The sequence below is a fragment of the Myxocyprinus asiaticus genome, chromosome 30 (genome assembly GCF_019703515.2).
Source record: "Myxocyprinus asiaticus isolate MX2 ecotype Aquarium Trade chromosome 30, UBuf_Myxa_2, whole genome shotgun sequence".
Taxonomy (NCBI): domain Eukaryota; kingdom Metazoa; phylum Chordata; class Actinopteri; order Cypriniformes; family Catostomidae; genus Myxocyprinus; species Myxocyprinus asiaticus.
Window position 1 is genome coordinate 33,602,353 of NC_059373.1, and position 15,428 is coordinate 33,617,780.

Here is a 15,428-nt window from a genome sequence, read left to right on the forward strand (position 1 = left end):
ACCGCTCTCTATTTTTTTTTCTTCTGGAAAGTCATTCAAACGTAACAGTGGACTTTTTCTTTTGCTCTTTGAGCAAATGGGTAAGTGAAAATAATAATTGCTGTGGTCTCCCATTCACTGCTGTCAAAGTTTACCCTGCAAATGTTTACTTCTGCATTCCAGAACCTGGAGTGTGTAAAAGGTCTATCAAATTAGGTTTTCCTTGACCAGTTTACTCTGACCTGATTTGTTTAATAACATGACAGACAGTTTCTTCTTCATAAGGCTCAGTGTCGTTCCTCTGGGTATCTCTCTGTGGCAGCGGGGGCGTGGTCGAGCATCTCTCCGGAGAGAGAGAAAGCGGTAAGGGCGCTTACACCTGAGCTAAATTATGTCTAACACCTGTCTCTAATTTCAGTGAGCACGGGGAGAGCGGCATAAATAGAGCCACACCGCAAGTAGAAGAGAGAGAGAGCCTAGGGACCACAGACCTGAATAAGAAGCAAAGAGTTTTGTTATTACAAATGATGAGAGTTTATTTTGTGAAGCGGTGTGTGATTATAGACTAACTTACTGAATAACGCAAAGACTCTGAGACTGCAATTCTGCTGCAGAGAGAAAATAAATCCTTACCTGAACCAGGAAAGCTGCTTCTCGCCTCCTCCTTACACTGGTGCCGAAACCCGGGAATTGAAGTTTGGGTTGAAGATGGATGGAAGTCGCCCTGTAGAGTCCTCCCAGTTGGCGGAGATCCTCCAAGCCCTCGCTGGCCTACATCAAAGCCACCAGCAGACACTGCTTGAGCTCCGACAAGATCAAGATCGCCGGTTTGTCGAGCTCCTGCATGCTCAAGCCGAGGACCGGCAGGCGATCCGGAGCCTCATCAGCCAGGAGGCGTCCTCAGCCACGACCCCGGACACTCCCACGCCGTTACCCCCGCCCGCATTACAGAAAATGGGGGCGGCAGACGACCCCGAGGACTACCTGGATTTGTTTGAGCGGACCGCCGAGATCTGGGGCTGGCCACTCGGCCAATGGGTGGCCCGACTGATCCCACTATTGTCCGGGGAAGCCCAGCTCGCGGCTCAACAACTGCCAGCGACGAGCCTCCTGGCCTACGGAGATTTAAAGAGAGCCATCTAGCAACGGGTTGGTCGCACTCCGGAGGAAAGTCGTCAACTCTTCCGGAGCTTGAAGTTGGAGAGCTCCGACCGCCCGTTTGCCTTCGCCCAGCAGCTCCGTGACGCCTGCCGAAGATGGCTGCTAGCGGGGGGCCGCGATGTCGATGGAATTATCGACCAGGTGGTACTGGAGCAATTCACACATCGACTGCCAAAAGGGACGGCGGAGTGGGTCCAGTGCCACCGCCCGGCGTCGTTGGAGGAAGCTGTCCGGCTTGCGGAGGACCACATGGCGGCGATCCCGAGGGCGGAAGAGCCCTCCTACATTTTCTCTCCTCCCTCTGTCTCTTCCCCCTCCCCTCTCTCCTCTTGTTCTGCTCTCTCGCCAGGTCCCGTTCCTGCCCCACGCAGACGAGGAGGACTTCAGCCGCTGAGACCAGTTCCCCGGGTGTGGGAGGCGACACCTTCCCCTACTCCAATGCCTTGCCGCTCTCCCCCTCAGGGGGGGCGCCCGCCGATGCAAGTGCGGGCGTAGCACCTGGGATGGATGGAAGCACTAAAAAGGGAGTGGACGGAGCAGTGTCAGCAGGCATTCACGCAAGTTAAAGCTGCACTTTGCGGGGGGCCGCTTTTACATTCACCTGACTTCTCTCTCCCTTTTGTTTTACAGACAGATGCTTCAGACAGGGGGCTGGGGGCCGTACTCTCACAGGTGGTGGAGGGGGAGGAGCACGCGGTGTTGTACATTAGCCGTAAGCTCTCCTTGAGGGAAACTAAGTACGGCACCAGTGTAAGGAGGAGGCGAGAAGCAGCTTTCCTGGTTCAGGTAAGGATTTATTTTCTCTCTGCAGCAGAATTGCAGTCTCAGAGTCTTTGCGTTATTCAGTAAGTTAGTCTATAATCACACTCCGCTTCACAAAATAAACTCTCATCATTTGTAATAACAAAACTCTTTGCTTCTTATTCGGGTCTGTGGTGCCCAGGCTCTCTCTCTCTTCTACTTGCGGTGTGGCTCTATTTATGCTGCTCTCCCCGTGCTCACTGAAATTAGAGACAGGTGTTAGACATAATTTAGCTCAGGAGTAAGCGCCCTTACCGCTTTCTCTCTCTCTGGAGAGATGCTTGACCACGCCCCCGCTGCCACACTCTCCTCTCTTAAAAATCAAACTGAAATATGAATATATACACATTCTTTTATTGCGAGAGTAAAATTGAGCCATCACCATTTATTTATATAAATATGATTCTCAATCTGGTTTTCAAATGTTACTTCTTGTTGCTGTTCATTATTTTAATTATATTTTAATTACTTTGTATTATTATTGGCATGGCAAATGGGTGCATGGATGGAACTTGCTGGTATCATAGAACTAATTCTAGAAAAGAAAATGATATAAGTAAACTCTATTTATCTGTTCAGAGAGTTTCGTTTTATATGCTTTATTCAATTGTTTTCTAGCATGAGTTCTATGATACCAGCTAATTCCACCTATTCATCAAAATGCCTTGCCAATGATAATTAAAATTAAATATAATTAAAATAATAAACAGCAACTAGGAAGAAACATTTGACCATATTTATATCAATAAAATGTGTCGGCACAACTTTACTCTCGCAATAATAGAATGTGTATGTATTCATATTGCAGTTTAATATTTAATAGAGGAGAGATATCCAGAGGAACAACACTGAGCCATAGGAAGAAGCTGTCTGTCACATTATTAAACCAATTAGATCAGATTAAACTGGACAAAGAAAATCTCAATTGATTGGTTACTAGAAGTAGGTAGACCTGCCTTCCCTCTTACCCTTGCAAAACTCTTTTCAGTAAGAAATTTGTGCCAAAAGTGTGAGCGCAACAAAAGGGAAGACAGAAGAGTGTATATCGGATTATTTCTGGAAAATATTTATGTCACAAATACAAGTCATTTACACATTTGCAGTAGTTTCTTTTACACATACAGACTGATTCTACGCGGTCAATCCGTTTTGCTGTTCATTAAACCCTTTCTTTGTTTGCATACCGCTGATTGTTTGCAATGTTTTTGGCCATGTTTAGGTGCCAAAAGTGTAAGCGCAGAAAAATTAAGTCAGAAGAATACAGACCACATTTACTTTAATATGTTAATATGAAACTGCAAATTCACAACACATGAATTACACTTAATAAAGCATTAAAGTATTGCTAATATTTTTTGCTTACGCTTGCAACTTGATTTACACCTTTACAAAACCTTCTGTGCGCATGCAATTTATTTTTACTCTTGCGATTTGATTTACGCTTTTACAAATCTTACACTGCGCTTGCAAATCATTTAGGCACTATTTTACCTTCATAGTGTTTACAAAGACCTTTCAATGTGGCACCAAGGTGGCATAAATCCAATAATTGGTCTAAACTATTTTTAAAAAAATACCAGAAAATAAAAGAAAAAGAAAATACTAATTACAACAAAACTCATAATGTGCATCTTTAACTACACATGTCATATTAACAACCGTTCAGTAAAAACTACACATTCAAGTTGAGCGTCCAAATTCGAAACGAGCGTTAAGCAGAATAACGAAACTCAGTAAGAGTTCTTGGTTCATTTCGAGTCAGACATAATGAAATTAATGACTTGCAGTTCACTAAGCGAGTCTGATTAATTCAGTGACAGTTCTGACTGATTCATATGTCTTTTTTGATTCACTTAAAAGAAGCGCAAGTCATTCATTCAGGAATCTGACCACCCTGGTCGTGCTGTATGTTTTTGATTAACTAAAAAGAATCAGCTCATAAGAGTTATTCGTTGGGGAATCTGACCACCCTGATCAAGCTGTATGTTTTTAAATTTCACTACAAGAACTGGCTGATAAGAGTCATACATTTGGGAATTGGACAACACTAGTCAAGACTGGTATGTTTTTGATTAACTAAAAAGAACCAGCTCATAAGAGTCATTTGTTCGTGAATCTGACCTCACTTGAGGTAATGTATGTTTTGATTCACTAAAAAGAACTAGCTCATAAGAGTCATTCATTTGGGAATTGTACCACACTGATCATGCTGTATGTTTTTGATTAACTAAAAAGAACCAGCTCATAAGAGTCATTCGTTGGGGAATCTGACCACCCTGGTCCCGCTGCATTTTTAAATTTCACTAAAAAAAGAACCGGCTCATAAGAGTCATTCATTCAGTAAATGGACAATGGTCATGCTGTATGTTTTTGATTCACTGAAAAGAACTGGCTCATAAGAGTCATTTATACAGGAATTGGACTACACTTGTCGCGCTGTATGTTTTTTATTCACTAAAAAGAGCTAGATCACAAGAGTGTTGTGGGCAATGCGCGTGCACACGATCGGGGGTGTTGATCTATCTCTCTTGGGCCCCCCTCAGTGGGTGGGCCCCTGAAAGCTGCCCAGCTGCCCAACCCCCCCCCCGCCTTGTGGGTGGCCCTGAGGAAACACTGTTGGTGCATTTCAGTGGAGTGTTCCATCTGCATTGCAGAAGAATGCACATTCGAGGCCCATATCTGGTCACAAAAATCATTCTATTCTGTATTTTTTTGGGGGGGGGGGTGGGGGGACCGGTTCTCAATAAGCCAATCTAACTCTTACATCTCTTTTCCTTGGTATGTGGACCCAACAGTGAGACAGCAATTTTCAGTAAATTATTATTCCTTTTGTATTCATACCCCTGCCATCAATTCTCTCTTCTCCCCCTCTCTCTTTGTCTCTCTTCAATTTTCATATCCTCGGGATTTTATTACCTGTACAATCTTTTATGAAATGTTCAACTGTTTTTTTTCAGACCCTGGAAATAGGGGCACAGGGATGAGGTAGAGTGCTCTTGAGTCTCTTCTGAGTTAATTGTTTCCAGAGCTGTGCTTCAATGAACTCATTTTTCTGCCAAAGGCACAGATGAGCTCAGGAGAGTTCTGTTTCCTCACCTTTGAGGTCCTGTAGCAGCTCAGAGACAAACCTCTGAGTAATAAATTTGCACATAATAAGTCTTTATAGTTATAAATCTGGCTGCCAGTCAAATTTCTGTCCATATTTATATTAGCAGTTGAGTGTTATAATCCTTTTTTTATTTTTTTTTAATTTAAGAATGTGATGCTAGTATCGGATGATGTACATATTGTTCAACCAGTGAAATCTACAATACATGCAAGATAATAATAAAAAAACAAAAACAAGAAAGTGCAGGGTACAAGTCTGCTTTGCATTAACATGTCTGTTAGGGATATGGACACTGAACTGAGTGAGCTAAATCGGAACAACTAATAAGTAGGACTGTCAATTTAACGTGTTTATTTAGTGCAATTAATTATATAAAAAATAACATATTAAAAAATGAACACAATTAATCATGTTCCAACACATAAGTAAATTTCGTAACAAAGAAGGTTCTTACCATTGGAGCAATTCAAGCTTGATGTATCACCTTGATGTTTTTGCTAATTTGTGGGAGTAGGGGGCAATCAGCACGAGTCCAGCTGTTCAGGCAATGTGCCTCATCAAACCAACAAGAGCAGACAGCAAAGACAGCTGGACTGAGCACAACAAAATGCATAGTCCACGAAACACATTTTTAAAATTTCACAACTATGCTTAACATAACACAGCATCTTAAATACACAGTGCTTCTGACTAGAGATGTTGAAAACTAGTGAGACACGATGCAACCAAAATGAGACATTCCAAAAGCATTCATCTGACGCATGTGTACATAAAGCAACCATTAAAAATATGGAAATAATTTATTTGGAAATAAAAAAACTTTCTGTATTTTTTAAATGGTTTAATTCTCTGCTGCCACAATACAATACACTTATGTATCTAACTATATTATTTGTTATATATTTATAATTGTTTTAATTATTATATACTAAATTATCTTTATTTGGGGGCCTTTCTCATTAAATATTAATATATGTGATTAATCTGATTAGTTAATTGGCACTTTATGTAATTAATTTGATTAAAAATTGACATCTCTAATAAGCTCTAACACAAAAATGTTATCTATGAAACAGCAACTTTGTACTTTTATTTATTTACCTATTTAGTATTTAATTATTTATTTTGTACTCTTATTATTTTTTATTTATATAAACAGAAATAAAGTTTGGGATTTTGAAAAATTTTAAACAACAAAATGTTATGACAAAATTAAGAAGATATATTTAAGATGTTGCATTATTTGTAGATCATTGATCAAATAAGCAAATTTGTGACACTGAAATAAGCAAATTTGTAAACTTTTTTTTCTCAAATTGTAATGCTGATAATATAATTTAAAATAATAATAATAAATATAGCTACAAGCAGCCATTGCGGGCCCAAGCACCCACATGGCAACCTCTGCACAAAACTAAGCACAACCCAAAGAACACATAGAGATCAAATCACAAAGGAAAAAAAACAACATTTCAAGTCGCCCAAGGATGGGTTTGAACCTGTGACTTTCAGTTTGACAAACCAACTGATAGTCCGCTATACTACAGAAGAAAAGCTACCAATGGGACATATGCTCTACCCACACTTACATCTAATCTATGCCAAAGAAAATTTCCAAGCTAAAAGTATGAAAAGATAGCTTAGAAAGTCTTGTTATGGCAAAACAATTTTGAACTGAAGCAAGAATTCTGCAATGGAGTACAGCATACATAGTAATAAGCACAACATCAAGACTTTTTACAACTTTCCTCAACAGGAATCAAACCTAAACCTTTTGAACCAAAGTTCAATGCTTTAATCACAAGGCCAAACAGTTTACACACCAAAATGCACATTCCAAGCCACAAGTACAAACTTATTTATATATATATATATATATATATATATTGGTTTTGAATTCAAGCAGGAATTTTAGTTATATAGGAATATATAGGAACTACAGCTTATGTAGTGGTAAGCACAACATGAAGACTCAGAGGTCAACAGAAGTATAAATTTAAAAAAACATCCTTAGCAAGAATAAACTCCTTTTGAACAATGGTCCAACGTTTTACATTTACACTTTGCATTTTTCTAAAGCAAATTACAATGCACTTTTACTGGGACAATCCCCCCAGAACAACCTGGAGATAAGTTCTTTGCTCAAGGAAACAATGGTGGTGGTTGTGAAGATCAATCCAACAAACTTCTGCTTACAAATTTTGTGCTTTAACCCACTATGCCACCACCACTCCACACTTTTAACAATTTGGCCATTCAGTTGAAATACCTAACTAATACCAAAGAGACTTGACAAGTTTAAAGCGAGCAAACAAATGTGTTTGTTACCATGCCAACTGATTAGCATGCTAGCTTATTAGCATGCTAAGGTAATGTTGACTACAGATAGCATTGTTATCAAATAGCCTTACAAATGTGCTGGTTAGCAAGCTAACCAATTAGCAAGCTAACCAATTAGCATGCTAACCGATTAGCATACTAAGCTAATGTTGCCTATGGATCGCATTGTGATAAAATAGCCTGTTAAGACAGAAAACCTTACAGTTAGCATGTTAACCAATTAGCATGCTACGCTATAATAGCATGTTGCATGATAACCATTCTAAACAGACCATGTTCTTTTCAACTACAGATGATGATGTCTCCAAACTTCTCAATCCTTTCAAAATGTATCACTCCCCTATAAATCAGAAGAACAATACTAAGATAAAGAAGTATACTTGCAAGCAGAAATGAGCTGTGACAAGCCCTGCAACTATTCAGTAAAACATAACAGCAACTCTAACACTGGTCCACAGGGGATTTGAACCCACAACTATTCAAACTATATATCAGTGTTATAACACACTGCACCACTCAGTTGATATTTGCTTGTTAAGTGGCAAAGAGATTCCTTAGTCAGCACACAAGTGTAGGTTATCTTTTGAACTATAGGTGGCACAGTCTCCAAACTATTCAAGTATAATCAGGACATGATGTCGATGATGCAATTTTCTTTGAAATCCAACAATGTATTTAAAAGATATATCATTTTGTAATAAATTTCAATATGGTGAAGAGACAGTATGTTTGATATGGGAAAATTAAGTATCGTTGAAATCATCAACAGAGATCAAAATCAGAATTTTATTGTGGAAAACACAAGCAACCCAGTAAGCAAAATACAAAAATCTGCAGAACTATATACATTTCTTTGGCATGACCTGCAGAGGCAGAGATCAAACCCATAACCTTTAGAACTATAGTCAAGTGTTGAACACACAGAGCCACTTGACTGCCATGGTGCAACCATAGCAAAGAGACATCCAGTGTTTAGAGTCAGCACACAAGTGAAGGTTATCTTTTGAACTATAGGTGGTGCTGACTCCAAACTGCTTTAGGACATGATGTCAAAGATGCATGAACGTTTTCTTTTAAATCTGACAATGCATTCAAGATATATATATATATATATACACACACACTCTCCTCTTTATGATTTAAATGAACACCATACACCTCAGAATTTTTTAATAGTTTCAAACCTATGCATTTCCTTTCTACAAACCAGTATGCCATCCACTGCACCAAACTACCACAACACAGACTTTCATCAAAGGGACATACCATAATCAACCATGATCAACTTTGTATTCACGTTACTTTTTAACAGAGATCAATTTTAGAATTTGATTGTGGAAAAGCCAGCAACCATTCAGTAAGCAAAACACAAAAATCACCAGAAAAACAGAACTTTACACAGCATGACTTGCAGAGGTGGGACTTGAACCCATGACCTTTTAAAATACATATACTACTGCTTAACCCATTGCACCATTCAGTTGACACAGCGCAGGTAAAACATAGACTTTTGAGTCAGCACACAAATGTAGGTTATCTTTTGAACTATAGGTGGCGCTGTCTCCAAACTTCTCAGTTATCCTTAGGACATGATGTAGATGATGCATTCCAATTTTCTTTTAAATTTGACAATGCTTGTAAAAGATATATAGAATTTTATAGAAATAATTTTTGGCGGAGGGACAGTATATGGAAAAATGGGAAAATATGTTGAAATCCTTATGTCCCACAGAATCCATAGACACCAACCTCATGATTTTTGGACATACGGTTCAAAAGTTAGGAGCAAAATTTTTGACCCATATGTGGCGCTGTCTCCAAACTATGCATATTCCCTCAGATCATGGTCCTGATGAAGCATACCGAGTTTCATTTCAATACGACAAACCATTGCAGAGATACAGCCTCAAATCCATTTTCACATAAACCTCGTTAACTTTGCGATGCCATAAAAACAAAAGCAAAAATCTAAATTCTGTACTATCATTTCTGTGTGGCTTGGTCTGGAGATTATTTTGAGTAATTGTTTGGGAAAATCAGACCAAGTTTGAAGGCTGTGAAAAGTTTAAACTGTAAACGTCATAATCCAAGATGGCGGCCACTGTAATGGGTGGGGTTTTAATGTAAGGGGTCCGTTTGAATCATCAGGAGGAGAGTAATCAGATGCAAAAAAATAATAATTTTGTTTGTAGGCCAAAAGGTTTAAAAGATACACGCAAAAGAAAAGTTACTTTTTTGAACTGGTGTTGGCGCTATGGAATGTGTCCTAGAGACCCCAAATTTTGTGTGCAGTTCTATTCATAACAACCTCTATCAGTGTGGGTCTATTCATAACAACCTCTATCAGTGTGCCAAATTTCATAATTTTCCTATGTAGCGTTCATAGGGCTGCCATAGACTTCCATTGGGGAAGAAGCAGCAGAATAATAATAAGAAAACAAACGAAAACAATAGGTGCCACAGCACCTTCGGTGCTTGGCCCCTAATAATAATAGAAAAATGCTAAATTGAAGCATTTTCACTGGTTACATTTTAACTTTTGGAACGCACTGTATTTTGAGAGCACATGAACTTTATGAGAAAAAGAGAAGGATATTTTTACTGAATTAAATAAAATGTACTTGATTTTTTAACGGGATATGCTAAACGACATTAGGAAACACATTCGAGCAAAAACAACAGTGAGTTCCTCACCAATCCATGTCACCAATCACAATGTCATTAAAAAATGAGAACGAGATTTTTCAAGGGGTAATCTGACAAATCTGACATTCACACTTACCGCGGGCTTTCTGGCTGATGTCCTGAATAAGTACTCCATACTGGACCGGTTCATCGTCCTCATTAAACACCAAGTCATCCACCGTGATGTTGTCATTGCGCAACCCTGTGTATGGCCCCTCCGCGGCAAAGTAGCACGGCCGGTCGTCAGTCTTATTATCACTAAACATGAGCATGGCATGTTTGTGCCAGCCGAAATGCCGGTGCATCCTCACCACAAACTCGCCCAGTTTCTTGTGCGTGGGGCCGATGTTGGTGATGGAGGAGTACAGATTGAAGCCCAGCGCCCTCGCCCCGGCAGTGATCATCGGAACCTCCCAGTGCGTGGTGAAACGGGCCACAGGTGAGGACGCGTAGTCACAACCGGGTCCAAAGAAAGCCCAGGGATTACATGAGAACTTAAGGTCCACGGCCATGAGAGGAGCTACTGAATCTGAGCAAACTCCTTTCTTGTCCTCGCTGCTGTTAAAGACCACTTGTAGATGGTAGCCGGGCAGAAGGTTGGGGTCAGAGTTCACCTTATCCAGAGCCCAAAGCAAGGCAGGGCCCACCCGTGGCCAAGCCCAGGGGTACACCGTGTTCTGTAAAGGTAGGATGACAGCCAGGGTGATGTTCTGTTGAGGCGGATGGGGACTGAGAGACTGAGGTTGCTTCTTAGGGTCAACCACTCCAAAGGACACACCACTCAGCAGAACTAGAAGAGTGAGCCTCAACGGCCCCATCTGGAACGCTTTCATTCTCAAAACTGATGGGAAGGACTAAGACTCTGGAAACATTAAGAGAGAGAAACACATTTTGATACCATGAATGTCAGCTTAATTCTCTTAACCATGACAAAGCCCACACAGATGTTCTACACTACACGTTCTACAACCCCTAACACTTCCATATTTGTTTATTAATTGTTTTTGATTACACTTTCAGCTACAAATAATAGTTTTGTACAATAAGCTTTATTCAACACATTTTACCAGCTTTAATACATTCTGCAGAATTACATATATTTGTGCCCCAAAATCAGTACATTTTGATGAAAAAACAAAACAAAATCCACAGATTCTGTCTGAGCCAAAACATGACAATGCATGGTTTTCCTAATCTAACAACATTTGATATTTCCAAAATGTTGAAACATTATACAACGGTGTTAAAAACACTAAATATTTTAATAAGCCACAGAAATATGGAAACTAATAATTGCCTCAATTAAGAAATTGAAAAGGAAACAGACTCTATTGAACAAGCAAGATAAAGACTGTGAATTGGGTATATGTAAAGGTCTACTTTTCAATATTTAAGCTAATACATTGCATATAAGTTTAAATAATTAGAAGACGTTCAGACCAAACACGTTCTTGTCTTGCCTGTAGACAGGAGCACCGTTATGGGAGGTGCAGGGTATGCACGGCATATGCAAGTAGGTACAGTTGCAGGCCTGAGAACTCCAAATTGGGGCGGATATATCCAAAAGGGAGTTACGGCAACTCCAAAAAGGGGTGTCACTCCACACACGGATAGGGTTAAGTGTAACGGGAGCCAGCAGGTATGTGAAAGCTGTGCAGTGTGTGTAAACCTCACTCCCCTGGCCTCAAGAGGCGCACTGACACTAGGGAATGTAGCCTTTAGCCTCCTCGTTAGCGCAACCCCCTTTCATTCCAGAGGTGCCAGTTCAAATCCTGCTTGAAGCAGGTTGAGCAGAACTGGTTACAAAGGGAAAGGGTTAGGATTGGGGCTCTCTATATATCTTTGCTGGCGGTCTGAAGCTCCCGCCCCTGTGTCTGATTTAGAATTGGCAGAACTCTAGATCTAACAGCCGCAGATAAAGTTAACCATTATTGTTATTCTGCATTCTGCATATCCTGCAAACATGCATACAACGATCAGCCACAACATTAAAACCACCTGCCTAATATTGTGTAAGTCCCCCTCATGCCGCCAAAATAGCGCCAACTCGCATCTCAGATTAGCATTCTGAGATTATATTCAGAGTGGTTATCTGAGTTACCATAGACTTTGTCAGTTCAAACCAGTCTGGCCATTCTCTGTTGATATCTCTCATCAACAAGGTGTTTTCATCCGCAGAACTGCCACTCACAGGATGTTTTTTGTTTTTGGCACCATTCTGAGTAAATTCTAGAGACTGTTGTGTGTGAAAATCCCAGGAGATCAGCAGTTACAGAAATACTCAAACCAGCCCATCTTGCATCATTATTCGCAATTATCCATGCGATTATCTAACCAACCAATCGTGTGGCAGCAGTGCAGTGCATAAAATCATGTTAATTCAGTTAATGTTCACATCAACCATCAGAATGGGGAAGAAATGTGATCTCAGTGATTTGGACCGTGGCATGATTGTTGGTGCCAGATGGGCTGCTTTGATTATTTCTGTAACTGCTGATCTCCTGGGATTTTCACACACAACAGTCTCTAGAATGTACTCCGAATGATGTCAAAAACAAAAAATATCCAGTGAGCAGCAGTTCTGTGGACGGAAATACCTTGTTGATGAGAGAGATCAACGGAGAATGGCCAGACTGGTATATATATAAACAGATAGAAGAACTGTGGCGAATTCTCCAAGAACCTTGTAACATCCTATCTGCCAACAACCAAGAAAAACTGTGTCCAGGTGTACCTAGGAGAATTGGGGCTGTTTGAATGGCAAAAGTGGTCACACCAAATATTGATTTAGCTTTTTTATGTTTACTGGATTTTGTATGACATTAAGTGATACATGTAAACTATTTATGGCATTATTTTTGAAGACATCCTCACTGCAACATTTTTCCCAAGTGCCTAAAACTTTTGCACAGTACTGTATATATATATATATATATATATTATTATTATTTTATTACAACAAATCAACTATAATAAATAGTATGATTTGTTTAATAATATTTCAAATAAATTTTGGACCAAGCGTAAATGTCAGTTAGCCAGTGAGACTTGCAAAAACTACCTAAAGTGCATCCGGAAAGTATTCACAGCGCTTCACTTTTTCCACATTTTGTTATGTTACAGCCTTATTCCAAAATGGATTAAATTCATTATTTTCCTCAATTCTACAAACAATAACCCATAATGACAACGTGAAAGAAGTTTGTTTGAAATCTTTGCAAATTTATTAAAAATAAAAAAAATGGGAAAAAAAAAAAAAAAAATTAATCACATGTACATAAGTATTCACAGCCTTTGCTCAATACTTTGTTGAAGCACCTTTGGCACCAATTACAGCCTCAAGTCTTTTTGATTATGATGCTACAAGCTTGGCACACCTATTTTTGGGCAGTTGCTCCCATTCTTCTTTGCAGGACCTCTCAAGCTCCATCAGGTTGGATGGGGAGCGTCGGTGCACAGCCATTTTCAGATCTCTCCAGAGATGTTCAATTGGGTTCAAGTCTGGGCTCTGGCTGGGCCACTCAAGGACATTCACAGAGTTGTCCCGTAGCCACTCCTTTGTTATCTTGGCTGTGTGCTTAGGGTCGTTGTCCTGTTGGAAGATGAACCTTCGCCCCAGTCTGAGATCCAGAGCGCTCTGGAGCAGGTTTTCATCAAGGATGTCTCTGTACATTGCTGCATTCATCTTTCCCTCGATCCTGACTAGTCTCCCAGTTCCTGCCGCTGAAAAACATCCCCACAGCATGATGCTGCCACCACCATGCTTCACTGTAGGGATGGTATTGGCCAGATGATGAGCGGTGCCTGGTTTCCTCCAGGCATGACGCTTGCCATTCAGGCCAAAGAGTTCAATCTTTGTTTCTCATGGTCTGAGAGTCCTTCAGGTGCCTTTTGGCAAACTCCAGGCGGGCTGTCATGTGCCTTTTACTGAGGAGTGGCTTCCATCTGGCCACTCTACCATACAGGCCTGATTGGTGGAGTGCTGCAGAGATAGTTGTTCTTCTGGAAGTTTCTCCTCTCTCCACAGAGAAACGCTGGAGCTCTGTCAGAGTGACCATCGGGTTCTTGGTCACCTCCCTGACTAAGGCCCTTCTCCCCCGATCGCTCAGTTTGGCCGGGCGGCCAGCTCTAGGAAGAGTCCTGGTGGTTCCAAACTTCTTCCATTTACGGATGATGGAGGCCACTGTGCTCATTGGGACCCTCAATGCTGCAGAAATTTTTCTGTACCCTTCCCCAGATCTGTGCCTCGATACAATCCTGTCTCGGAGGTCTACAGACAATTCCTTGGACTTCATGGCTTGGTTTGTGCTCTGACATGCACTGTTAACTGTGGGACCTTATATAGACAGGTGTGTGCCTTTCCAAATCATGTCCAATCAACTGAATTTACCACAGATGGACTCCAATCAAGTTGTAGAAACATCTCAAGGATGATCAGTGGAAACAGGATGCAACTGAGCTCAATTTTGAGTGTCATGGCAAAGGCTGTGAATACTTATGTACATGTGATTTTTTTCATTTTTTATTTTTAATAAATTTGCAAAGATTTCAAACAAACTTCTTTCACGTTGTCATTATGGGGTATTGTTTGTAGAATTTTGAGGAAAATAATGAATTTAATCCATTTTGGAATAAGGCTGTAACATAACAAAATGTGGAAAAAGTGAAGCGCTGTGAATACTTTCCGGATGCACTGTAAAGACTGACAGAATGAACAACCTGGCAGTCCTCTCATTTCAGAGATATTATAGTGATTTTGCCAAGAAGAAACCTCGTTCATTTATAAACGTAGGCTATAATATTCGTTAGTATGCTGTTTTTAATTAATTTATTGTTTGATTCAAGGAATATTTGTTTTAAAATAAAAAGTTGCGAATTACGTAACAATAATATAGCGCTGTTTCCATCACAAATAAATAAATAAATAAATAAATAAATAAATAAAACACAATATAAAGTTTTAAAATATTGTTGTATACTTTTTTTTAATAGCAGTGAATCTTTATTTCGCTACAAATATTAATTATTTTATTTGCTTATAAAAGTACATATGTCAAAAGACAAAATCCCTTACCTGAAAGGATTGGATGCCCATAATCGTGCGTGTCTTGCATACTCCCTTTTTAACTGTTCATGGCGCCCCTAACTGTGGTTTCGCTGGTGTCTCGAGACATGCGTTTTTACAAGATGACGTTTTTAACTGACAAGCGTCTAAAAACGCGGCGCTCCAGCGTGAGAAGCTAAAAAAAATAAATAAAAAAAAAAAAAACAGTTGGACGCGGCTGACACAAGAAAACAATTGAAAACAGCGCTAAGGGACAAAAATTACGCGTTCGGCGTGAACTGTGGGCGA

At 40.0% G+C, this 15,428-nt stretch overlaps 1 protein-coding gene across 3 annotated transcripts in view; it reads right to left on the reverse strand.

The window, feature by feature from the left end:
• Positions 1 to 15,428, reverse strand: part of LOC127420911 (atrial natriuretic peptide receptor 1-like) — a 181,197-nt gene that overhangs the window by 164,639 nt on the left and 1,130 nt on the right. For 2 of the 3 annotated variants that reach the window (XM_051663519.1, XM_051663518.1), the window contains exon 2: positions 10,173 to 10,937. In XM_051663519.1, coding sequence (XP_051519479.1) covers positions 10,173 to 10,908 — 736 coding nt within the window. In that variant the 5' untranslated portion in view covers positions 10,909 to 10,937. Of the gene's footprint in view, positions 1 to 10,172; positions 10,938 to 15,149; positions 15,215 to 15,428 lie in introns of those variants that run through there. The other variant, XM_051663520.1, reaches the window with a different exon arrangement.